This window comes from Anabas testudineus, chromosome 1 (assembly GCF_900324465.2).
Source record: "Anabas testudineus chromosome 1, fAnaTes1.2, whole genome shotgun sequence".
NCBI classification, from domain to species: Eukaryota; Metazoa; Chordata; class Actinopteri; order Anabantiformes; family Anabantidae; genus Anabas; species Anabas testudineus.
In genome coordinates, this window is record NC_046610.1 from 7182190 (window position 1) to 7208770 (window position 26581).

General features: G+C 42.2%; 1 protein-coding gene across 1 annotated transcript; it reads right to left on the reverse strand.

Moving 5' to 3' along the window:
• Window positions 1–3665: 3665 nt before the first annotated feature.
• dchs2 (dachsous cadherin-related 2) lies at window positions 3666–25873 on the reverse strand. Its single transcript, XM_026360368.1, has 20 exons — window positions 24140–25873; window positions 21668–21859; window positions 21347–21578; window positions 20493–20729; window positions 17951–18979; window positions 17674–17861; window positions 17366–17465; window positions 17103–17263; window positions 15921–16758; window positions 15493–15732; window positions 13669–13803; window positions 11064–11273; window positions 9950–10810; window positions 9753–9866; window positions 9041–9252; window positions 8773–8924; window positions 8264–8394; window positions 7874–8160; window positions 7528–7669; window positions 3666–6344 (listed from the first exon to the last, which is right to left on the reverse strand). Exons 1-20 carry the CDS (start codon window positions 25868–25870, stop codon window positions 3745–3747), a joined length of 9792 nt encoding a protein of 3263 aa, XP_026216153.1. The 5' UTR covers window positions 25871–25873; the 3' UTR covers window positions 3666–3744.
• Between the last annotated feature and the right edge of the window lie 708 nt (window positions 25874–26581).

A 26581-nucleotide genomic window follows, 5' to 3' on the forward strand; every position in this document is an offset into this window, starting at 1 on the left:
AATTTCCATTAGGAACAGGCACAGCAATGCACTCTGGTATATATCATACCACACACTTGTCAAACATCTGAAAAGCATAGAAAGGATGTTCCACATGGTTCTGATAAAAGCAGATGCAAGCTATGGTCACTGAGCGCAGTTTGCTTGTTCCTGTTCTGTGATTAATTCTTTATGTAAATTGCATTGTAAACTCTGACCATAGGAAAAAATGTCTGCTGTAAATATATGATAAATTTGGGCCCTGTTATTAATAAATTATAGTGCTAGACTTTTATTGTGTTCTGGTGTCGAATGTGTCCCCTTATGTTTTGGGAATAAAGGTAAAAAAATGAGAAAATAGAAAACATTTGGGTTGTTTCCAGCTCACAAACGAAGCATGAAGTATGCTCTCAGTGTGGCAATGATTATATAATCTTTCAGCAACACGGCTAAGATGAACATATAGGTTTATAGAAAAAAAGCACAACGCTGCACATAGCATATGCTGATTGTCTGGAGTCAAAGGGCCAAGCAGTGATTTATGATACTGAAAAAGATGAAGATTTATGTTTTTGCACAATCCTGCAGCAAAAGTGCAAACATATTCTCGCTTTTATCAAAAACTAATAATGTTTATTCAGTGAGAACTTGTTCAGCGAAGATATAATTCCCCTGCTACCTTATAAGAAGCAACCTTTAACTAACATAATAAGTTTGAGTAACAGATTTGTTTAACAGATGTTGAAACACTTAGGCAGGATTTCACACCTCTGAAAAGCTAATGCTGTGTGTATCGCTTTATTCTTCCTCCCAAATACAGTTTAAATCATTCAGGTTACAAAATAATATATTAGGAATATGTAGGAGTATACGGGTGACTTTATTAGTTACACCTGTACAATCTAATGCAAGCAAAAACAGCAGCTCTGCCATGAATTCTACCTTTTACAAATTTATAATTTCTCAGTTTTGGTCGCAACTGCCAGCGGTGATAAGGTGCATTAAATTATCACGCATTTCTAATATTTGGAAAAAAAAAAATTGTATATAGAGTAGTCAATCATCATTGCAGGATATATATGTATGACGCAGGTAAAGGTTTAGCTAGGTTAATGTTTTGCCAGACAATTCTTTTTGCAGTGTATGTATATAAAATGTATATAGGAAATATGTATAATTACAATTAAAATTATTTTAAACATAGTCAGGTGATTGCTATTACTAGATTGAGCTGCTTTTTATTTGTCAGTCTGAGTTCAGCCTATAATATAGTCAAACAGAAGAGTTCCTAGACGCTCATGTTTTTTCTCAACTTGGACTTGAATAAAAATCTCATGGTACAAATCTGCATTACTGACACTTTACTGTTCAGTCTAACAAAGATAAGTCAGACAACCTAAACTCAAATGTGTGAGTTAAAGCACAACACAGAAACAATGTAATGTCCTAGTAGCTGCAACAAGGTGTATTTTTAAATAAGATCATCTATGAAAACACTGCTCCACAACCCTTTCTCTGCCCAGTAAATGTAAACTAAACTCTTTCTGTTCGCCTTGCGGCTGCATGTCCCCTAAGATGCAACCCAGGAACCACCATGCAGAACTTGTTTACAGGCCAGTACATATCTCAGTAGAAGACTAATGCAGATCAACATGAAATCCAAGCCAGGATGAGAACACAGCTGTGCTTTATTTGTAACTGTGCCTCCTCTTTCATACGACTATCAGTCTGGACAATCAGATGATAATCTTTTCTTCTTCTTCTGGAGGAAAGGATTGTTGTGAGCTCATCCTTAACCAGATTTGACAAGTGGGGATTTAACACAGATGAGTGTGCATTAAGATAGGACTAAGAGATTGCTTGCTTTGATTCAACTGTGTCTGTTGGAAATTGACACCTCCCTGTTCACCAATGTAATATGAAATAACTCAAATCAACACAACAGATGTTAACGGCTACTAGAAATTATACTAGCATGTCAGTCACTGCAGATAGTTTAGGGTAAATTAAAATCCTCTCATCAGGCTTACGTGTTGCATATCTCTTAATTTGCAATCAGCAATAAGGAAGAAAGTATCTTTGCAGCTACCTTTGAAAGGGAATTACCTAACGTATCTATTAAAAATCCCTGTTTCTGCCAAAACTAAAGTCTCTGCCTTTGCTTAAGTGCAAAATGAGACTGCCAAATGTAGTGACTTGACTGAGTGACAGAAAGTATTTGATAGAGATCTAAGATCACTAAGCTGCTCTTTACTTGAGTTGCGCAGACTGTTGAGAGCTGAGACGCAGAAGCTTGTTTGGTCAGATCTCCTGATACGCCGAGAGGTCTCCAACATCACCGTGATCCTGGGGCTATGAAACTGCTGAAATCACAAATACAGAAAAGTGTGGAGCTTGTCAAAATCCACTTAGGTGCAGAGGAGAGACTGGACTGAGTCAATAAATTGTTACGCACATATCAGCGACTACATGCATGATCCACTTGGTTGGTATGGTTCAGAGCACGGCTGTTTATTATCTTTCATGAAACTATCTGATCAAGAGTTTAGTTCCTCAGCTTCCTCAGCTCATATGTTTCCCTGAGGGCAGCACATTTGGATTAAGAGCAGACGAAGTGGAGCCATGCTGAATCACTTTGTATTTCTTTACTTTTCTTCGAGAAGCAAAGTTCTTAGATGTTCAGATCACTGTTCTCAGCAACAAATCCAAAGTCCAAATGCTCCACTTACAGTAACTCTTACTTGTAGCCTGATAATTACACATGATTGCTGTATTGTTTCACTTCATTCATACATATTTGAAGCACTGAACACATCTAAGATGTGGGCAGTGATTCAGAAGCTTGGAACCAGGTATTACCAAACACTGAGACGGAGATCTGCAATCACTAACAGGATGTAAACCTGATAAAATCCTTGGATGTGGTCTTACTTTGCAGCAGAAGTGTACAATGGAAGAACTGATTCCATCACCGTAACAAATCAGAGGAGACAGCTCATCAGTATTGGGATTCTTTCTAAAGCCAAACTAAATGGTGTAAAGTTCAGGAAATATTGGAGCTTATGATTGAAAATATGAACTGTCCTAGATTGAAGGAAGAAAATAAGCTACGTTCATTGTGATTTTATTGTTTTTTTATTGGCACAATGCATTAAAAGAAGAGGGAGGCATAAAAGGGCCTAAATTTAAAAAGCTGTTTTTTATTATTCCAGGATGATAGACTTAACCACAAAACAATGTTGCCTTTCTTTGGTTATTAAAGTTAAACCAACCTTGAAAAAATTTCCATTTAGAATCTGCAACCAACGGCAATAACAAAGTGTTTCATTTTCTGCACATACAAACATGTTTACAATAAAACATTCAATTATTAATCGCTGACTCAGACATCTGCTCTTATTCAACATGCTGCATCTTAAGAATACAGAACAGGAATGAACTCCAGCTTCTCCAGTATTAGTTTTATTACAGAGGAGAGTTATGATATAAACTCAGTCTAAGTGTTTAAGCAACTATATTGTCTCCATAAGAAAATTGCCTACACCATCTTGCATTCCTTTGACCCCATGCTCTTGAAACCCATGAGCCAAAAAACATTAAAATGGGAACAGTCCTTCATTTTACCCTGAAAAAGTCTGATTTGTTGGTTTCATTTATAGAATGAAACCAAACTGTGCAGTGTCCTTTAAAGCCTCCCATAATATTTCAGGTGGCAAATGGGAGTTGGAGTTGAATGTCATAGATAAACAGAGTCAAACTCAGAGTCTACACCTGTACTTCCGCCTCCAACAGGCTTGCTGTTAGGGGCCCTGAGTCAAGTCTGATACCCCCCACTCCAGTGTCAGAGACAACTGGTGAGGCACTGGGGGTTCTCATGGTGAGAGAAGACAGTGAAGGGGAAAAAGTGGGTGTCATTATTGAAGGGGTAAGTCCTGTGTTCCTGGCTAAAGGCGAATATGCGTATTTGCGGTAAGAGGGGTTTCTGCTAAGGCTTGGCATACGCCCCATCTTTCGGGGAGGTACAGTCCTGATGCCAGCCTGAGCAACTCCTGTTATTAGAGGCGGTGGGTACATCAGGCAGCTTGACTCTGCTGCTAAGTCCTCACGGCCGCCTTGGAGCTCCTCGTCAGGGAGCATCCCTATATCATTGAAGACAGAGGACATAGTCTGGAAGCGTGGCTCCCAGTCCAAAAGGTAGTCCCAGCTGTAGCTGCCCTGCAGCTGCTCCTCCGTAAACACCAGGGAAGTGAGAGAATCTGCACAGGCTTGGGCTTCTGAGAGGGGAGCATACCCTTTTGTTCCCATATTCTCCTCCAAATCTCTAACCCTAAGTATTGCAGGAAGTAGTCCCTCGCCTCCTCCCTCCTCTTTGAAATGGTGGAGGCTTTCTGTGCTGGCCATCCCTGAGACTAAACATTTATTGACTGATAAAATCTGTTCTGCTCCTACATCATGAGAGTGGCAGGAGATATCATCTCCAGGTAAGGCAGAGTCTGGCATCTCAGTGGTCCCATTGCCCTTCATGGATTCATCTCTTTTACGACAGGGATACTCATTTATCCACTTGATCTCCTGGTCCTCAGCTGTCTCACCTTCTGCTGATCCGCGGCCACTTGAGTGTGACTGATTGCATGTGTCCCTCTTGGTCAACAAGATGCTGGGCCGTTTCATTTCTTGCAGAGAGATGTCGCTTTGCATTTGGCTATTGGACCTACAGAACGAACCTGTACCGTGGTTCAGTGCTGAAGCAATGGCAGCAGCCTTTTTGATCGCTGCTTCTTTGATCTTATACCTGAGCACCAAGCTCACAAAAACGACAAGGACAAGAAGGAACATAACCAATGAGACACTCAAACTAAGCATATGAGTATCAAGAGGCACCCCAGTAAGTGCCTCTGCTGAGCTGGAGATATTGACAAAAACCACACAAGTGGTGGATCTGGAGCCCAATCTGGGGCTACCAGCAGACACTACTAGCTCCACCATGTCCTCACTGGCATAACCTCTCCTGCGGAATACAGGACCTGACACATAGATAGCACCGATTGTTTTATTTACTGAGAAAAATGGGGATGAATTCACAAGGGAGTACTCCACCAGCCCATCTATCCCTCCATCATGGTCCATCGCCATTATGTAACCAACTGTTTCTCCAGGCTTGATGTTTTGTGGCAGGAGAAAGTGGTACTGCTTCTGGGTGAAGACGGGACTGAACTCATCCACTCCCTTGATGGTCACCTGCACTCTCACCGTAGCAGCTTTGCCGCCTCTGTCTCTGGCTTCAACTACAAAGCAGTACTCGTTCTCGCGTTCGTAATCAAAGGTCTGTCTGGTGTGAATGTCGCCTGTTAGGGGGTCAATGGCAAAAGCCTCCTTCCTCTCAGGGCTGCCACTGCCATAGTCCATGTAGCAGGAGGACAGAATTGAGTAGGTGAGCTGCCCATAGGGGCCTAAGTCATTGTCAACAGCGTGCACCGAACAGATCTGGGTAAACGCTGGGAGGTTTTCCAACACAGAACAGTTAATGGTTGGGAACATAAAGAATGGAGTGTTGTCATTTTCATCCAACACTGTGATTAAGACAACTGTAAAAGCCACTTTACGATCCTCGGATGATACACCACCATCAGATGCTCGGATAGTGAGGACGTATTTTGAGTCTTCCTCATAGTCAAGAGAGTGGTTGACAACTAAAAGGCCGGACTGAGGGTCGAGCTTAAGGTGACCTTTGCTGTTTCCAGATATAATGTCATAGCGCAGCAGTCCATTGGTTCCCAGGTCAGGATCATGAGCGCTGACCTGGACCAGCCTGGTACCTACTTGGCTGTTTTCACTCACGTGTGCATGGTATTCTGTGCTTGAAAAGACAGGAGGATTATCATTGCAGTCTGTCACAGTCACCATAATGACTGCAGAACTGTTCAGTGGAGGTACTCCTCGATCTGAAACACTCATTGTTATCGCGTAGCTCTCAGTGGTCTCTCGATCTAAAGGTTTACACAGAACAAGTTTTCCCAAATTTTTCATCTGATTCTCAACTTCAATCATTTTTACTTCTAGACAGAATCGCTTCTCCTCATTTCCCCCAACGATGGCGTAGTCCAAATGGGTATTTTCAGGACTCCAGTCTTGGTCTTCTGCAGAGAGTGTCAAAAGTGTGGTGTCTGTGGGGGTGTCCTCTGGGATGGTGAGGGTGTAGATGTCCTGGTGGAACAAAGGTGCATGGTCATTGGAGTCCAGAATCAGCACATCTATAGAGGTGACCGTAGACCGCACAGGATCGCCTGCATCTTTGGCCTCAACGAGAAGATGGATCAGGTTGTTGTTTGTGATGGCCTTTAGTGGCTTATTGGTGAAAACAGACCCTGCAAGACAAAAGCAAAAGCTCATAACTAAGTAAGTTTCTTTAGTTACACTCAATATTTTTACATTAGCAAAGGATCCAGTCACTGGGTAATGTGAAAGAGTTGTTCGTGTCCACTTCCCCGTTACTGCTGCACAGTGCTGCTCCGTCTATTTACAATTTACTAAACAGACACAAACTGTTCCTGGATTTATTTCTCCTCAGAATAAGAACTATAAAACACGCCTGTTTTTTTAGCAATATATCGAGAGTTAATTCAAAATTGCTCTTGACATTAGACACCACAATGCAATTTAACTTCCTGTGTGGCAATTCTTAAATTAATTCCATGTGCACACTGTAAGAGTCAATATACTTCTTAGATGACAATAAAGTGTTTTTCATTATAATTTATTGTTCCACTTCCCCACAACTTATACTTTTCTCTAGCGTAATGCTGGTCAAAGACTTATTGTTCATGACACATGTGTCAAGGAAAAATGAGATCCCACCACAAAAAAGCACCATATTCAATTCTTGGACAGTGTTAGTCAACATTGATGCACATTTTCAAATTACATTAGTGTTCCCCACTGCAAAATAATGTAAACATGGTAGAAGCCCATAAATCACTCATAAATGGAAAAGACTGGTAAGTAGTGAGGAGTGATTGGTTTGGTTACAGCTCTGTAGGCTCTTCTTTCTTTATTAGTTTGAGGGATTTTAAAAGGGAGATAATAAGCTAGGCATGGGTCCTCTGAAGCACTTTATCTTACTGACTTCTAATTGCCCTATTTGTTGCATCACTCTCTCCTTGTGTTCCCTTGCAGATCCAAGACTTCAAATTATACAAGCCATGGAGAAATATACTGCCACTGGCATAATGATATTGCATGCTGAGCTGCTCATAATAAAGACTTTCTCTATGCCCTTTTCTTTGGCATGTGCCCCTTTAACTATTCCAGAAGAACAGATTTTAATAGGGAGAATTACAGAGATGAATATAAAAATCAGAACACCAGAAAATCATAAGTCATGAAACTTGAAGCAAAGTAATATCTTTTACAGAACTATAAAGTATATTTTGGATTCAGTTTTCTGTTCTTTATGACTTCCTAACCTGTTTAGTAATGGTTTACTCTCAGTTAGACATCTCTACCAGAGCTATTAGAGGATTTATTTTCCTTCAGTTAAGCAGCTCTTACCATTGTCTGGCTGGATGTAAAAGCCTTGTAAAGGAGATGAAAGCAGTCTGTAGCTGATAATGCCATTGAGTCCTGAGTCTCGGTCAGTTGCAGACACTGACAAAACAAGAGTGTCTGCTGAGACCAGTTCTGATAACTCCACCTTAAAAAAAAAAAAAAAAAAAAAAAAAGGAATAATCAGTCACATTTACATCCATGATATCCAGTGAGGTGCCACCTCCTACAAAGAAATAGTTTTAGCTTTATAATCAAAATGTGTAAGAACAGCACTTAGGTATAGGGTCTCTACCTTTTTACTGTTCTACTGTATGTTATTAAAATTATTACAGTCTAATATCAATAATACCTGGTAGGAGACCTGACTGAATGCTGGAGCATTGTCATTGACATCAAGCACTTGAACTTTGACCTCTCCTGTGGTCTGGTGGAGGGAATCAGATGCCCAGACTATCAGAGAGTACTCTGCCTGCTCCTCGTAGTCTAGGGCTCGTGTCAGAGTAATCACACCAGTGTATCGATCTATAGCAAAGGGAACATTGGTGCTACTGTTGTCTGAGAAGCTGTAGGTGATGGTTGAGCTCAGGTCCACGTCATTTGCAGTAACCTGAGTGACCATGTATCCTGCTGGCAGATCTGCAGAAAAAACAGATAACGTCAAGATAAGAGCATAAGATGGAGAAGGAGAATATAAAGATACTAGATTCAGATTTCAGAGAGGATTGGAGGTTGGTTTTACTCTCTGCAATGAACACGGGTTCCATGGAGGGGATGGCAGGGCTGTTATCATTGACGTCCACCACTTGGACTCTGACGGTGGCAGTGCTGCTAAGCGGAGGGTTCCCCCTGTCTGCTGCCTGAAGAACCAGCCTACAATATAATGTGAGCAAACAAAAGATGGCACTTAATCAAAATACTCCTGACTTGTGCAAAGCAGCGTTTGCAGATCACTACGTGAAAAGGGCCCAAGATTACCACACTGGCTTTCTCACTGTGACAACACATAGTAGCAGTCAACTTGAAGCTCATTTAAACTAAAAGAAGTTACTTCCTTTTTCTTGAGACAGAAGATGAAAGTATTTTTTTAACATTCAACTATGGCTGTGGTGTGTTAAATACCAAATTTTACAAACAAATACAGTAGATTTTACATATTCTACTAGACACATATTTTAGAAATTCTAGACACATTTTTCTAATTACATATTTTAGCTAGCTAATACCATTCAATATATGTGTTTGGCATACTTATATGAAGGAGTGATCTCCCGGTCCAGTAAAACATTGGTAGCAAGGATCCCGCGCACAGAGTCCAAAATAAATGCTTCGTTGTTGTTACCAGACACAATGGAGTATTCAATCTGCCCATTCATGCCACTGTCAGCATCAGTTGCAAACACCTGCACAAAGGGGAAGTGGCCGGTATTAATGGGATGACCTATTATCACAGAAAAATACACAAGACCCTTACTTAATATTTATAATGTCAAAGAGCACTTAAAACCTGAGAGTATACCTGCATAATATAGGTGTTGTGCACTTGGCCCTCCCAGACAGCTGTTCTGTAGCTGCTGTGTTCAAACAGTGGTGCGTTGTCGTTGATGTCCAGCAGGCTAATGGAAACTCTGCAGTGAGCTGTCTGCAGCCCGCTGTCAGCCAGCACCACCAGCTGGATCCTAGGACTCACCTCAAAGTCCAGAGAGTTATCTTTCTGTACTCGGATCTCACCTGTATGAAGCAAACAGCCAGTAAACTCAAAAACTGCACTCAAAACAACACCTGGGAGAAGAGTAATCCATTTTACTGCATTTACAGGTAAAGTGGAATGAGTTCTTTAAAATATAGCAATCACACATTTATTCTATAAATAATAATATTAACATATGAACACATTTCTACTTTGGTTTCAGCCTTTCTGTCTTTACCCCTGCAATGCCCCTTATTGCCTAATTGGATAGAAATAAAGGGAGAAGTTGGCAAGAAGAAGAAGAAGAAGGCAGAAATAATTTTAGGTTCATGTTTTTGTGGTAACAAAACAAATATTTTAGTTTAACTGTCTGCTGGGTTAGAACATGATAAAATCAGATAGAAAATACAGGTACGGTCAGGTTTTTTTCTGGATACCAAAGTTTGAAATACAAGAATACCTTTTGCCCATGACCTGCAAATTAAGTTCCACCGCCAGTAAGAAGAAGAAGAACATACAAAAGCATTCATATGTTTCTTACCTGTGTGACGATTAATGGAGAAAACATGATTCTCGTTGCCACTAAATATGGTGTACGTGATTCTTTGTCGGCCGTTGGTTTGGTCACTGGCCTCCACTTTTGTAATCCAAGTGCCTAGACAAAGAGAAGGTGAAACAGTTGATGAGGTTTTTATCGGTATTAGTGAAAACAATAGGAACAGCAGCAGTAAGACCTACCAGCTCTACTGTTCTCCTTGACAGTAGCGTTGTACACTTTGTTGCTGAACTGTAGTCCTTCGTGTTCTCTCTTCAGATGGATAAAAACGAGGCAGGTGGAAGTCAGAGTAGGTTGTCCTCGGTCTGAAACCACAACGTGCAGCTTCCTCCCAGAGAAACCTGCTCTCACTCGTCTCCTCAGTGAAATCTCTCCTGACTCGCTGTTTATGTCAAACAAATTTTCTTCATCATTCAACATAAACTGTATTGTCCCATTCTCTCCCTGGTCGGCATCTGTTGCTATCACTGTGGTAACTATGTCGTTTGGTAGTGTCCTCATAGAAACCCATGCATTAATGGGATTCTGGTCGCAGACTGGCACGTTGTCATTAACGTCCTCCACCTGTATGGTCACAGATGCCACAGAGCTCAGTGGTCCTTGAGAGCAGCCATCAGTTGCGACAGCTCTGAGGGTGTACTGCGCCCTTCGCTCTCTGTCCAAAGCCCTGGTGGTGCGGATCAGTCCTGTGAAAGCGTCCACTGAGAAGACCCCCTGGCTGCTGTCTTCTGTCAGGGAGTAGGTTATGTCCCCGTTTGATCCCTCATCGGGATCAAAGGCATTAATATGTAGGACCTCGGCTCCTGCAGGCAGGCTTTCGCTGATGGAGACATGGTAGCTTTTACGAGTGAAGGATGGGATGTTATCGTTCTGGTCGAGCACCAACAGCTGAAGCTGGGTGGAGGAGCTGAGCGGGGTGGGGCCATAGTCACGAGCCTGTATGGTGATTGTATAATTCTGCATTTCCTCACGGTCAAGTACCTGCGTGGTGCTGACAGCGCCTGTGTGACTGTTTATTGTGAAGCGACCTCTGTAGTCCTCACCTGAAGACACCAGTGGATAGATATTAGAGACCAGACAAGAGAATACTCACTTCATTACAGCCTGGTTCACACATTTGTCCTCACCAAAGTCATGGCTAAGATCTCAAAACATTACTATGACAAAGTCTGAAACAAGCTATTAGGGCACCAGATTTAGCACTAGGCTATACCACCTCTACTAAGAGGAACTATACCTCATCTAAAAATTACAATCCTCATACTCGATGTGAAGAACACAGTTCATGCTCCTCACCTACTATGGCGTAGTGTATAGTTCCATTTTCCCCATGATCTGGATCAGAGGCCTGAGCATTGTGGACCACCCCAGGAGGTACGTTTTCTGGCAGACTGATCTGGAAGGATGACTGCATGAACTCTGGAGGGTTGTCATTTTCATCCAGCACAGAGCACAGCACTGTGGCCGTGCCAGAAAGAGGCCGTGTGCTGCTGTCCCGAGCTTGGACTGAGGACAGGAATTGAAATGAAATTACAATCACACTCACTCACCCTCCTACTACTGAAGAGTCTGGCATAGCTTTTGATGATACAATTACAGTTTGATTGTCATTTGAAAAAAGTAATTTAATCTCTTCTTATGAACTTTTTAGGAGGAGTTATCACATGTAGAAAGGTCCTAATAAGAATTAAACATGGAGAGGTGCAATCACAGTATACATTTATGATATTCATCCACTAGACCACCGTAACTCACTTATATACAGTATGTGTTGTTAATAAGAATACGTCAACATGGACACAATGACCTTCTGAAAGCACGAAACCAAAGCAAGATCATTTAATATTCAACAACGTGGACATATGAATGTCCATAAAACAATTTGTGTGAATGAGCAGATGTTGAGGAATTAATTGAAACCAACAATGCTAAATAGTGATGCTAGATGAATATTCAAGAAATCATCAGACTTGACTGGATTCATCCTCTGGGAAACACGAACACATCATCATTATTGTGCCTCTAACTGTTACATACCACTGTGTGTGCAACGAAAACATCTGTATGCATTATACTTTTGCTCAATATGCCAATATGCCAATCTTACAAAGATTAAAGCATAGTTGAGTTGCAGTACAGACACAAACTGCAACAGATTTTAACACTTGAAAAGATTTTTTTTATTTTTTTATTTCTTTCCAAATTCATCAGCAGCCAGATAAAATTGTCCCAACAAACTTTGGTATTTTCTAATTTATATAATAAGCCCTGTTTGATTCTGGCACAACTTCAAAACATCCAGGCTTTTGTGTAATTATATTTTATTATGAGATGTAATTGTTACACTTACTTATTGCTGACTTTACAAATATTATAATAAAACATCTGAAAGCAGTTGATCACTAAACAAAATTGCTGAATAGTTTTAATGTAATTACTGCGTGCGCCTGTGAGGGAGGGAAAGCAAACATTTCAAAAGGCTGAGGGTGCAGCGGTGCAGTGAGAAGAGGTTAGATATACTGCACCTCAGCTCTGTAAAAGTCTGATGTTTCCTTCACATAAATCAATCTGCTGAACAATATTGCCTTCATACAGAAAGCAGACCTTGAATTCTTTATGATTTTGGCTGTGAAGCATGACAAGAGAGAAGGTAGAGAGAAATGTCTGTGTTTAATTGAGACTGTAAAAGACAGTTTTATATGTTTTATTTAAGCTATTGTTTGATGTGCTAAGATATAAGATATTTTTATAACCCTCCAATAGAAAGACCTGAGCCAAGTATCAATGTGTAGCCAAGCAGGAACATTGAATCACAGACGTTTGAATTTTCGGCTGTAACTGTACTTTTATCTTCAGTGTCACTTCAAAGCGATTTCAGTATGAGAACGTTTTTATTAAAACCTTCCCTCAGGCAAATCCAATCACAGCCGTTCACGATGCAGGTCCAGCTGGTCAGTCGGAATCTAGTATGACTCAAAATATGTTCAACACATGATTATGAAATTAACTTGATCCTTTTGTTTGTTTCTCCTCACACATCGGTGCTGGATTGTGGCTGATTGGGCCATTTGTCACTACTAATTTTTCCCTTTTGCAGCACGTTGGGCTGAATAACTACATCCAGCTGAACGTCTGATCAGTCACCTGATGCATCGAGTTAATGATGTAGCTACTGGTTTAACCTTTCTCCTCACTCATTAAGTAAACATTTAATTATACAGGGTAAATATTCATGTAAAAAATGCATAAAGATAATCTCCAGCAACAAGAAAAGACAATATCATTTTTCTTTATGTAGAAATTAGTTTGAACAATGCTGCTTTCTCAGATATATAACTGCTGTTGATCAGATCCAGATCCCACAACTGGCCATCTCTTGATACCCCATGATAAAGTCATGGCTGCATTGCACCACTTGGCGTCAAATAAATGGAATAAACGTCGAAGGACCATGAAACTTGAAAGTCTCGTTGGAGTAATTTAAACTTGTTAACAATGCTGTTTGAACATATGTGCCTGCGTGTAACTCTTATCACATGTTCTTATTTGTCCTGCGACTCAAGTCTCTCTTGCAAAAGAGATCTTAAATAAACAGTTAAAATAAATTAAGGTTTTAATAAAGTACATGGCCTTGGCTGTGTGATGCAGAGTCACTACTGTGACTTCTGTGATGCTTAACAGGCTTATATTGATAAAAATTTAATTTCAGGCAGAGTCTTCAGATGTTACTACAATATACTCAACACAACTCCTGTATCATTCATATCAGTCTTAATCACAGAGAACAAATGAAGTAAAACATGAAAAACACCCATATGGTAGGAATCGCTTTCCAAGTCACTTGTGTGTTTCTATAAGTTTAAATTCTAAGAGTATTAATATGTTAAAAATAGCATCTTACCTCTGAGGGCATAATGTTGCTGTTGCTCTCTGTCTAAGTAGGATGTGGTGGTGATCAGACCAGTGTAAGGGTTAATGCTGAAGAGCTCGTATCCAGGGCCCGGCAACAGACTGTACCACACAACGGCGTTTTCCTCTGAGGATATTAATAATAATTATTATTTTATACATCATAATAAAAGTAAACTTCAGGGCTAGAAAAAACAATAACATACGAGATACACTCTACTCTGCTTTACTGTGGATGTAACCTGTATCTTTCACAGATTTCTTTTCTTGACGTACATGACAAAATAGGTTTTTATTGTAATTGGAGTAAACCAACATTACTGCCAGTTGTTCTATAATTTAACTGCTTCCCAGTTTATTAGAAAATGTGTTTTTAGAAGTGTTAAAAGTGTGTTGAGTGGAGGCCAAGGTGATTTTAATTAAGTAGCAGGTGGCCAAGTGAAGTACATGTACATACTGTATACTGTACATTGGGCACATGTGACTGAACTAGTTTCAGTTCACAAATAAAAACAACCAGAAACACTATGTTTAAATACAGATGTCTACATGATATGAGGTGAGATGTGGTGATCAGATCCTGCCATGAAATTACTTTATGAATAATCAAACTGCATCTGTTTGGCGTGACCCCAAACACAACTCAGTTACTCTTTTAAAAATCCAGCAGAACATGTGAACAAAGTGAAATCCAGGATGTGCAGAGTAACGCAAAGGTTAGCTGTCACACTCGTTGATACTGCACATCTCCTCTGACTCAGTCCAACACATGGAAACTGGATACAGAGACCAACAGAGAAACAAAACAATGGTCATCTTTGGGGAGCAATGGTGGAAAAGCAGCGTAAATGATAATCAAATAAGACTGGTGGGGGAGCTGGCTGAGCTGCCAGACGAGGTGATTTGAGGAGGCAGATGAAAACATGGCGCCTGTTGGCACAGATGGTTTGGATTAGGGAAATCATCACGAGACGGGACCTTTCAAATCTCTCAAAGGAGCTGTGTGCTTGCTGTTCTTGGACAACTCTCACCCCCAAGAATGTTAGTTCATATCAAAAACCCGTCCTGTACATGTCCTCCTGCCCCATGTCCTCCACCTCATGCATTTAAAAGGATGCATACTGTCAACATGACGGGCTGAAATGGGATTTAGGAGGCCCCGTGCACGATGTGTTAAAATAAACGGGACCGATGTGTAGATTTGTGAATATGATTAGGGGTCAGATGAATAAAATTTGCTGGGATGAACAGTGAAAGCAGCTCAGGAAAAAGCCTGAACAGGAACAACACACAGGGAAAAAGGGCAGGGGTTGGTTTCAATTAAACGCCTAATGGAGTGAAACAAAACAGACGTTAACCTTGATTCACTGCAGTGCTGACGTTTAACCAAAACACGGGAGGGTGAGCTGCTGCTCCACTGTATTTTAACTTGTGGTACTACGCTTTAAAAATAATACGTACACTACTGCTTCAATAGTAAAAGTTGTTTGAGAATTTCCAAAATTTTAATTCTACCTTTAATTAATATAACAGGTTTGAGAGCTGCAGAAAAAAAAAGTATTCAGTCCCATGTCCCATTTTACAATACCGCCTACAGCATCATTACTATCATCTCAGAGGCTTTTCCCATTGGCTTTGTGACACTCATTGGTTATATGTTAACTGACTATATGATTTGAGTTTGTTAGACTTTACAGATACATGCTAGTGCTGCCATCTAGCCACCCTGGAAGCATACTACCATCTCCATGTCACTAGGAGCACTAGCTAAATGCTTGACATAGTGGGAAATGCAAACAATGCAGATCATGTTTACCTGAATCTTTATCAGTAGCAGAGACTCTGACCACTGGCTCTCCAGGGTCTCTGTTCTCTGCGACACTGGCATTGTAGATGCTCTGACTGAACACAGGTGGCTGGTCGTTCACATCACCCACTTCTACTGTGAGTGTCTGGGTAGAGGAGAGTGAGGGCAGGCCGTGGTCCACCGCACGGACGGTCAGACGGTGGAAACGCTGAGTCTCATAGTCCAGAGGCGCAGCGAGAAACAAAAGGCCTGGAGAAGATGGCAGAGTTTGAATATGACGGCCAAGAGGGGGAATACAATTACCTCTTTTTGTTGTGTCACAACATAAAATGACTTGATTTGATGATGAGGATAGTGTTGATTAACATAATGAGATATATTTCATAATCAAGACCCAAAAACATGGAACCCAGAATTATGTACAAACATAAACTCACCTGTTTTCTCCTCTAGTGTGAAAAATCCTCTCTTGTTTCCAGCTATGATGGAGTAGGAGACAATTCCATTTTCACCTTGATCTCCATCTATGACCACAAAATGGTGCAGCAGACTCCCCACTTCTGCGTCCTCCATCATCTGAACTGTGTCCGCTGATATAAACACCGGCCGGTTATCGTTCACGTCCAGCAGGAAGACCTGAGCGGTCACCGACGTCTGTTTACGCTCCTCCTTCCTCTTCGCCTGGTCAGTGGCTGTTACAGTGAAGGCAAAGCTGGAGGTGGTCTCGTGGTCTAGAGGTAGTGCTACAGTCAGACTCCCTGTGTCAGGGTTGATGCGGAAGGGGAATCGTGATAAAGACGCACTGCGTTCAGGGTCAAAGGTGAGAGTGTACTGGAGGGCACTGTTAGGAAAGGTCCCATCAGCGTCTCGGGCATTAAAAGCAAACACCAGTGATCCGACTTTGGCGTCCTCTCTCAGTCCGAACGTCACCAGTTTGTCAGGGAACCAGGGTGTGTGGTCGTTTACATCCTCCACCATCACATTGACCAGTACAGACATGTTGACTCCAGGAGCGAGGCCGGCATCTTCAGCTCTCACCATGAGGAAATACTGCATGGCCGACTCATAGTCCAGCGGCTGGTTGATGTATATGTCACCAGAGGAGCTGTCGATGCCAAAGTGAATGCTCCCATCCCCCTCAGAGATTGAATAAAGGAATTTCCCCGTCTCTGAAACACTAGCAGAGCCGATAACAGTGGCCGGCTCAGTGTCCTCTCTCACTGTGAAGCGTCTCACAATTTGCTGATCAGCATGAAGAGGCTCTAGTCCATGAACCTGCAGGTGAAACACATTAAACACAGTTAGTCCATTAAAAAAACAGGTCAAACAAGACAAAATGTCCCAGTTGTGGAAAAAAGAAAGATGCTCCAGCATGAAACCTTTTCATATACATCCCAAATACTGAGTCGGCTCATGGTCTAATGTTTGTATGAACCTTTGTAAAATCTAAATGAATGTCTCCCCCTTGTGCTAAAGTTAGGCTATACATAGAAATACGTTATAAAGTAAAGATGACTCTTTTACATTTAGCAGATACTTTTATCCAAAGCAAAGGCAGGGTAAGCGTAAGGTTTTCATCTAAAAACAACACACAGGATGCAGAGGATTAAACACTGTACCTGCACATGAATTACTGCAGTGTCTTCCTGAGGTGCGGCTCCATTGTCCTTGGCGGTTACTTTAAGAGTGTAATACGGTTTAGTGTTGTGGGTGAAAAGCTCTGTCGTTCTGATGTCTCCAGTCTCACTGTCAATCTCAAAGTGTCCAAGATCATCATGTTCTAGATTGAGGAAGAAAAATAAAATGTGTTTTTTTCTCAGAAACGCATTAATAAGTTACAAATGACAGGAAATAGTGATGACAAAAACATAAAATAACACACCTGCGACCAATGAGAAGGTAACTGTTCCATTCTCTCCTGCATCCAAATCTTTGGCAAACATGTTTGTTACCAAGGCACCTGGTTGTAAATCAGACCATATCTGTAATAGAGAGAAGAAAGAGTTCAATACACACATACAAATCTGACAGGACAGTGACCATCCTGCACAATTTAAAGATATATACAGAACAATAAATAATAAACTTTATTATATGACAAGACAAGTAAATCGTTTAATACTGCTGTTAACACTGAGAGCCATTAAAGTAAAAAGTTTATGAGAGTAAAAAACTCTTTCTCATTCTTACCTGCACATTGTGCTCTTTGCTGGCAGGCAGATGTGTAAACTGAGGTGCATTGTCATTGGCGTCAGTGACCAGGATGTGAACGGTGGCAGTGGCGTTGAGACGAGGGTGACCCTGATCAGTCACCATTACCTTCAGGCTGTGCTGACTGTGCTGCTCCCGGTCCAGAGCCACCCAATTGATGATTTCTCCTGAATGGTTACAGGAAAGACAAAGATAGGCTGCGACACTAGAGCACAATATGACCTCAAGATGCCATTTTTAATGTGAATTAATTTACCTGTTTTAGTGTTAATGCGAAAGAATTTTCCATCTGAGAGCAGGATATAGGACAGCTGGGAGTTTTTCCCGAAATCCTTATCGATAGCCTTGACTGTTCCCACCAGGCCCTGAGGTGATGACCCCTCAGACACAGTGAAGTAGTAAACCTCACTGCTGAATACGGGGGCGTTGTCATTGATGTCCAGCACCAACACTATCACTGTGGCTGTAGCTGTAGTGTTAGTGAGCGACGCTTCGCTGGCTGTGGCCAACACTCGAAAACGGTACACTGATTCGGTCTCGTAGTCGAGGCTGTGAGAGAGATATAACCATCCTGTCTTTGGGTGAACCCGAAACGGAGCAGGAGGGAACCCATCTTCTGCCTGCAGTGAGTATGTGAGGCCCGAGTGCGACATGTGAGTTCCTCTGCTGCGGTGCGCCCTCACCTGGATGACGCGAGCGTCCTTCCGATATCCTTCGCCTATCTCCACCTGGTAAACTAAAGTCTCAAAGGCCAGGCTGTCTTCAGCTGTGGTGTGGTCTATGTTGACCGTGAGCATCAGGGTGGAGCTCAGGGGAAGTTCTCCTTCATCTTTAGCCACGATTTCCAGGCTGTACCTCTGCTGATGATCCACCTGTAAACTCTGATTTAACATAACTGTCCCAAGGCTGGGGTCGACAACAAAAGTGCCATTTCTGCTGCTTTTCAGGAAATACTGCACCCTCCCATTAGCACCACTGTCGTAGTCGTGTGCATGAGCGATGAACAACACTGTTCCCGGTGGAGTGTTTTGAGAAACTGTGATGGTGTCACGGAGTTTGGGGAAGACAGGAGCGTTATCGTTAATGTCAGCTATAGTGATGTTGACCTGGGTGGTGCTGTAAACTGGAGAGGTGTCCGTGTAGGATTGAAGAACCAACAGAGCATATGGTTGTGACTCGTGGTCCAGAGGTTGGATGTTGCTGATCAGGCCAGACTTTGGATGAACTGAAAACAAACCCTGAGGGTCTCCAGAGGAGATTCGGTAGGACACAGGTTCCACAGAGTCTGTGAGGACAGAAAGAGTTAAATGATAGACGAGCCCTAAAACATTAACGGGTTCATCTCTATGTCTTGTGCACTGATTTTTTGAGTATGCTTTGGTCTTAATTCATGGTAACGTGGGTGAGAAACATAGTTTTTATAAATCAAGTACACTGGTTTACCTGCACCTGAACACAGCACACACACACAAAAAGCAGCATTAAGTAATTACAGCACAGGTTGGAAGATCCCATTAATCCCCTTCGAGTGTTTGTTGCACTCCAACACTAACTACAAAGCACAGAGACAAGCAGAGAGCTTAACGGTGCCCGACCCCTGTCAAAAAGACCTAATTCTGTTGTTTCCGTTTTAAGTCGAAGCCTTAATCTCTTAATTGATTGGACAGCCTTAAATGACTGTCTAGTTTATGAGGGGGGTTTAAACACTGAAGGGACTCAGTGGAGTTAGTTGCACGTAACTAGTGGACTATGAAGGGATAATCCATATAAACCAGGGGGCTGCTTTTCAAAGAGAGCAGGATAGTTCACGTTAGTGTAGATCAAATATTATAAAGAGTACCAGCTGATGTTTCTCCTTTACTCCTAATCTTATTACTGTAATATTCAACATGTCCTTCACTTTTACCTGCAACAACATCAGATGAATACACACCTCACTAATCTGACTAATACTTTAACAACACATATTTAACATCGAGAAAAAGTCCTATACATGTATCTTTGATGTATGTTAAAGACATCATTACATTTGACTTCTAAGAACAGTCACACACTATCTAGTGCAGCTGTCTCTGACCATTTATCATCTGTCATCTGTTTATGTGGCTAAGGAGGATTAAAGATTAAACTGGAGGAAGGAGATCTGAATGATGGCAGCGATTCCTCAGTTGTTTTTGTCACAATCATCTGTCAGCTCCAATCCAGCTTAAATCTATCAGTCCAGTGTTATTTGAAGATTTTCTATTTGAACCTTCTAGTTTGAATTAAACTGGACACACAACGAAGAAGTTTGTTCTACGAACCTAAAAAATGTTTTGTTACACTTCAATTTCCCATTAAATTACTATCGCTGTGTCTGCAGTAACTCCCTGTTTACTACACAATGAACTACATTTAACCTGACTGAGTGCACAACCTAAGGTAAATCTGCACAGACATGACAAACACATCAGTAGTGTGACTTGCACTCGCCAAAGACATCATTAGCTTCACTGTCCATCTACAAATGGTCTTAGAAAATGAATCTTTCCTGACACTCATCTCGTCTAGTCTGTACATATAGACATGAGCTAAAAAGCCCCTCGTTCATGAGTATGAAGTACATATGGCACAAATATGATATAATTTATTAAGAGATATTTTAATCTTCCCACTGACTGAAAGAAAACTACAGTATGTTCAGTAATGTAATGACCTTCACACCCCTCACAAGTAATACCAGCCTTCTCATAAGCCCCCAAATCTCATCCAGCTGCTCTCAGACCAGTAAATGAGGAGGAGACCAGATATCCACTGACCTGCTGGGTTTACAGCCTCCACTGTGCCCACTGAAGTCCCTGGAGGTGCGTCTTCAGGCACTGTAAAAGAGTAGCGTGACCTCTGGAACACAGCTGGAGCCTCAGCGCTGCGTAAAACATTGATGGTGACCTCGGCAGGTCTGGCTGAGGTCAGGCCCTCACCGTCCTGTGCTGTTATTAGGAGCTTCACACTGGCTGCACCCAGGTGAGTCAGAGAGGAGGTCAGGAAGAGCATTCCTACACAGCCAGGAAAAAGTTCAAGTTCAGCTTTATTTATAAGATTCAAAGCTCTGAGTGTGTGTGTTTTTTCTTTTAATCATTTATAAAAATGACAGACAGCTTTAATTGAGATTAATATTTCCTCTTGAAGACAGCTCCAAGAGTTGATAAAATATTTTAAATGCTAAAAAGCCATTAGAGACACCAAAGAGACCAACTGTAAAACTTTGACACTGCAAATCTTCTCCTGCACTGAGCCATGAGGGGATATAAAGCTTTGGGCTTTCTGCAACACCCCTGCTGAGCACGACACTAACAATCATATCAGGGGGACTTACACAAAGTAGGCAGTTGTTTATCCCTGAATACTGGAGCTGCCAGTCGCACTAGTTACCGAAAGACTAGTGAGTGGAACAAGTCACTAAAGCCTCAGAAGTCACTCAAATACAAAACCCCAAGATAACATAACGTGTGATTCCTATATATTTTTTATGATGGAGTGTGACTTGATTACGATGGATTTGTTGGCTGCTGAATTATCATTTCACTCTCATTATGACAGAGCTGAAGATCATTTTGCGTCATGTTCACGTCTCTTGTGTCTGTACCTTTATTTCCTACGCGTTCATGCCTACCTGTTTGTTTATCCAGTGCAAACAAACTGGACATGTCCCCAGGAAGGATGTCATAGGTGACCTGGCCAAACCTGCCCGAGTCTTGGTCCGTAGCGATGACGTTGAGGATTTCTGTGCCGATCTGTGTGTGGCTGCTGATGCTCATGGTGTACTTGTCAGGGTTAAACACTGGAGCGTTGTCATTTAGGTCTTCTATCTCGATGTGCACATAGGTTTGAGCACTGAGGCTTCCCTGTAAGATGAAATTAAACCACATTACAAAGCTGCAGTTTGTGAGGCAAATGTAATTTATTGTGATCATGATATGTCAAGACCACTCACTGCATCTTCAGCTTTGATCAGAATGTCGTGGACTGTCTGTCCCGCATCCCGATCGATATCCTGAGAGACGCAGAGCTCTCCGGTCTGTGGGTGGATCTGGAACAGGGGGTGTTTTTCCTGCTTGTCAAAGCCGTCAGACAGAGAGTACAGCAGTGTGCCAAACTCAGGGCTGTCTGCATCTGTGGCAACAACCTAGACAGAAGACAAACCAGTTGTGAAGATCCTAAGGACTTAAAACATTTCTGTGTGTACATCAGTATGTGAGCACGTTCAGTGCACGTGAAGAAGGTTGTATCTGGTACTCCACCTCACAGATTGACAGACAGATGACTGACAGACTCCCTGCTGTTGCCAAAAACAGTGTGATAAACCCTTTTATATAACAATGAGCTGCTGACAATTATTCCCCCACATTTAAACTAAGTTTTTAAGAAGAACAGAGTCTGAGGAGAATATAAGTCTTAAAATTTTAAATGAAACAAGACGTGTGCACATTCTTGTCTTTGAAAATACGGAGAATGATGCAGACACATTTTCCGTTGACAGTTAAAACTTTAAAGCCTTATTGGATGTTAATCCTTTGTTTGTGTGCACTTGCTCACACCACAAAGCTTTTATCCACTGTGGACATAATCTTAATAGTGATTAATCTCTCACTACGTGAGAGAGCCAGCAGAGACGTCTGCTGCTCATGTGCAGCTGTGGTCGAGCTGCAACAGTCCCAGTTCTTCTAATATAAAAACAAACTAAAATGGTATCAAGTTAATAGAGGAAATATCTCTTGACTTCATAGTCTGTAAGAAGTCTGAAGCGTAACTAGTGACTACTTTCATTATTGATTGATCTAACAATTATTTTGGTAATTGTGTAGAACCAGAAAAAATTTACCTTTAAGAAGTGAACAAGTGATTTTTATTTTATTTTGTTTTGCTTAAAAAACTTTCATCACCTCTCTAAATAATTGCTAAATAATTATCTTCAAGTAATAATTTCAGCTTTAAAGCTATATTATATATAAATATGTATATTACTTATATATGGGTATAGATTTTTGCACACACATCAATTTCTTATAATAAAAATAATATTATGTTTTCCTTTGCACTCTCTGTCTATTTTTGGTTTTTATGCAACACTTTATGTGACTTTCTAACAAGGAATATCATCATTTACTTCACACCTCCTGACCTCTAACGCCCCTGAGCCTGTGCCAGGTCGGCCCCTTCAGTAATCTGAATAAGTATATGATTAACATTAGTGCTGCAGTGTCGTGTCGTTAACCTTTGAAGACACTGAATCATAATGAAAGTCTTGGTTTGCCAACAAAGATCAACATAATAAAACCATAAAACATCCCCACAATCAAACGGTAAGAAAGGCAAACTGCCGTGCAAAAGGCTCAGCTCGGGTCCAAGTGAGCTCTTTTCATGTCGGACTGTGCTCGTGACAACAGACACATTTCACAGATAAAGCGCTCACCTCGCAGTCATAAAGATGATATCATCTCAGACTTAACCAACTGTGATCAAAGAACGTTTGAAAGACTTGGATCAAAGTCTGATTAGACTTGTAACACGCCCAACAAGCTTCAGGCCATCTGTGTGTTCTTATGTGTGGCTCCTTGATTTAAACACATCAACTGCATTTGTTAACCTCGCTTCTTTGGCAGGAACAGTAGCTTCTGCTAAATCTTTTCATAGATCTCCTGTAGGTCCACGGTTGACCATTGTTTCATATCAAATGTGTATATAGAGCAACAGATCACAGCTCTTCTTTGTTCTTAGCACACTTCTAAATCGGACTCCCTCCTACATTATGAGCCCTTTCTGTATTTTCATAATCCATTTTCAGGTCTTACTTAAACTCCACTTATCACTAATATACAGATAATGCACTGGGACATAAAGCGTCTTTTGTAAAGGGCTTCATTTTGTGCCAGGCTACAGGATCGTGGTACCAGGCGTCACGTCATGTCAGAGTGGAAAGGGTGTGTGTTGTGTGTTTAGGGGGAACACTGCCGACTGTGTGCGTATGGAATAAAGGAAACTTTTGTCTCATGAGACGTAAAGAGATGAGATGAGAAGACAGAACGCTAGAAGCCAAACGTTCACAGCGCGGATTTCTGAAAACTTATATCTGCAGCTTTTTTCTGTAAGACATAGCTGGTCTAAGTAGAACTGAGAGATCAGACATGGTCAGAGTAAAACTATCCATGTATTCATGCACAAAACTTTAAAAAATATAGTTTTGACCATCAAAAATTAACTGGATTTATTTAGTCTGACCTTTGTGCATCATCTGGTTCGCTCTGCTTTTACAGTCAGCACTATTACATTCTGTGTAATACAGACATAACAAAGCCCTCAGCCCATCAGTATGGCTAGATCCCTGAAGAAATGTGAGAGAATATGTTATTTATGTTGTGATGTGAGTGAACCATCAACCCCGAAACAAGAATATTCTCCAACATACTTGTAGAAAGCAGCTTCCAATGTCACTGTGCTCTGGGATTGACACGTTGTACAGCTGCTGCTGAAACACGGGTTCATTGTCGTTGATGTCCTCCACCAGCACGGTGACTGTTGCTGTGGATGACAGAGCGGGTTCCCCTCCATCCACCGCCGCCACCAGGAACCACACCTCCGTCTGTGTCTCTCTGTCCAGAGCTGCAGCTGTGGTGACCAGGCCTGACTCTGGGTCGATGCTGATCAGGCTGTCCTCGTTTGACTTGAGGATGGAGTATGTGACATCGGAGTTGACGCCTTCGTCTGCGTCTCTGGCCTCCACCTGGATGAGGGAACTCCCCTGAGGAGCATCCTCTGAGATCCGTACGACGTATACATCCTTCTGAAATAATGGATGGCAGTCGTTGGTGTCAGCCACCCTCAGGAAGAAAACTATCTCACTGCTGAGCGGGACGCTCCCAAAATCTGATGCCTGCACCTTCAACTCATACAGATCCTGTTCTTCCCTGTCAAGTTCTGCATTAACACACAAAGCATACAGGAAATCATCTGTCTGCTTCAAGCTGAACTTCCCATCACCTCCCTCAAGTGTGACAGTGATCCTCTCCTCCTCAAAATCAGGGTCTGACACTGAAATCCGGGCAACGTAGTCCCCGATTGTTGCCGACTCTGACACCACAGCATCTCCGTTCTCACTGAGAAACAGCACGCTGATGGTCGGACTGTTATCATTGATATTTAGCACTTTAACCACAACGAAAGTGCTGCTGTACTCAGGCTGAGCCCCATTGTCTCTGGCACTGATGATCAGCTCGTGAAAAGCCTGAGTCTCAAAATCCAGTGGCTTGTTGAGATAAACTACCCCGGTGGTCTCATTAATGGAGAAAACTTCGTTTGGGTCACTCTGCCGTCTGTTGATGTCATAGGTGATCTGTCCATTGTCGCCCAGGTCCAGGTCAGTGGCGTGAACCTGACACACAGAAGACAGGACGGGAGCATGTTCTGGTACAGAGGCGTGATATTCAGTCTGGTTGAACACAGGCGGGTTGTCGTTCTCATCCAGGACGCAGACGTTCACATGAAGAGTCCCCGTCCTGGCTGGGATCCCACCATCGAAGGCCTCAATGGTCAGAGAGTGGAAGTCCACGGTTTCTCGGTCCAGTTTGCTGTCAAGAACCAGATCCAGGCTCACGTGGTTGTCTGATCCAGAGCGAAAATCAAGGTGGAACAAGTCCCCCATGTCACTCTCTGTGATCCTGTAGCCCTGGATACCAAACTCCCCCTCATCCTGGTCTTTAGCACCTTCAAGTTGAAACCGACTTCCTGGTGGACTCAGCTCTGATATTTCCAAATCAACATCCTCTGAGGGAAACACAGGCGAATGGTCGTTGACATCTTTCACCTCAATGTTCACTTTAATCATCTCCCCTGTGAGAGTGGCTGCAACAAACTCATACCTCTCTCTGCTCTCTCTGTCCAGAACCACGGCTGTGGAGATGATCCCCGAGTCTGCGTCTATTTCCAAATCTCTGAACACGTAAGAGTCTCTGCTCTCGGAAATAAAGAAGCCAGTACTTGGCCTGCGGAGCCCGGCTCCGAGGTCTCCAACGATAGTTTTAGCGGGCAAGCCCTCTTTAACAGACAGCGTCAGGTTGAACACCTGTCCGCGCGTGTGGCCGCAGAGCAGGCACAGGGCGAGCGTCAGGAGGAGCAAACCCGAGGCCTGTCTGCGACCCATTCCTCCTTTAGACGTGGTTTTTCTTCGACACTCGACGTCAGGTTACATATTTCCCGGTAAAACTCCCCCTGCTCACTCGCGTTTTAAAGCACCTTTCCAAACAGGTGAACGCACCGTGCGTATTTGCGCGCAGAGAAGCAGCCAGCTGTCATTCTCCATCTCTGTGTTTCCGACGGCCCGTTGCGTGATTGCGGGGAGGAGAGGAGAGGTCCACGCGTCCGGTGGCGCAAATCCCCAGAGCTTCTTCACACATCACGGGACTGAGGGACCACAGAGCACCAACTGTGCGCACTGAACACACCTCCTGGCAGCCGGAGCGCCTCCATCTGTGGCACAGATTGCTTGAAATTTAATTAGGCCGAGAGATTAGCGGCTGCCTTCAGCTGACAGGTGGCAGAGTAACTGTGACCTGTGGAAGACCGCAAAGTCAGCTGGGAGGTGGAAATTAACCATAAAACATCTGGAATGGACCGAAAGAGAGTTGAGCTAATTCACTGACTTAGTACGTACATAAAAATAAATAATAATAAAATAAAGTTAATATTTGGTTCAGCGTTTATTGAGCAGTTTAAATATCTGATCATAGATTTTCGTTTGGGTAATTCCATGTGGCGTCATCGTGGCGCCCTCCATTGGTCAAAACAAGACACTTCCCCGCACAAAGACCCTAAAATTCATTTTGATCGACCCTCTCCAGCCAAATGTTATTGT

Bases quoted from the DNA above. Each gene is read 5' to 3' on its own strand.
- dchs2 (XM_026360368.1), bottom strand. From the start codon at position 25,870: ATGGGTCGCAGACAGGCCTCGGGTTTGCTCCTCCTGACGCTCGCCCTG. The intron at 21,860-24,139 runs GTATGTTGGAGA...TCTTCTGTCTAG, and splicing joins TTGGAAGCTGCTTTCTACAA to GTTGTTGCCACAGATGCAGA. The intron at 13,804-15,492 runs GTAAACATGATC...TAATATCCTCAG, and splicing joins TGCTACTGATAAAGATTCAG to AGGAAAACGCCGTTGTGTGG.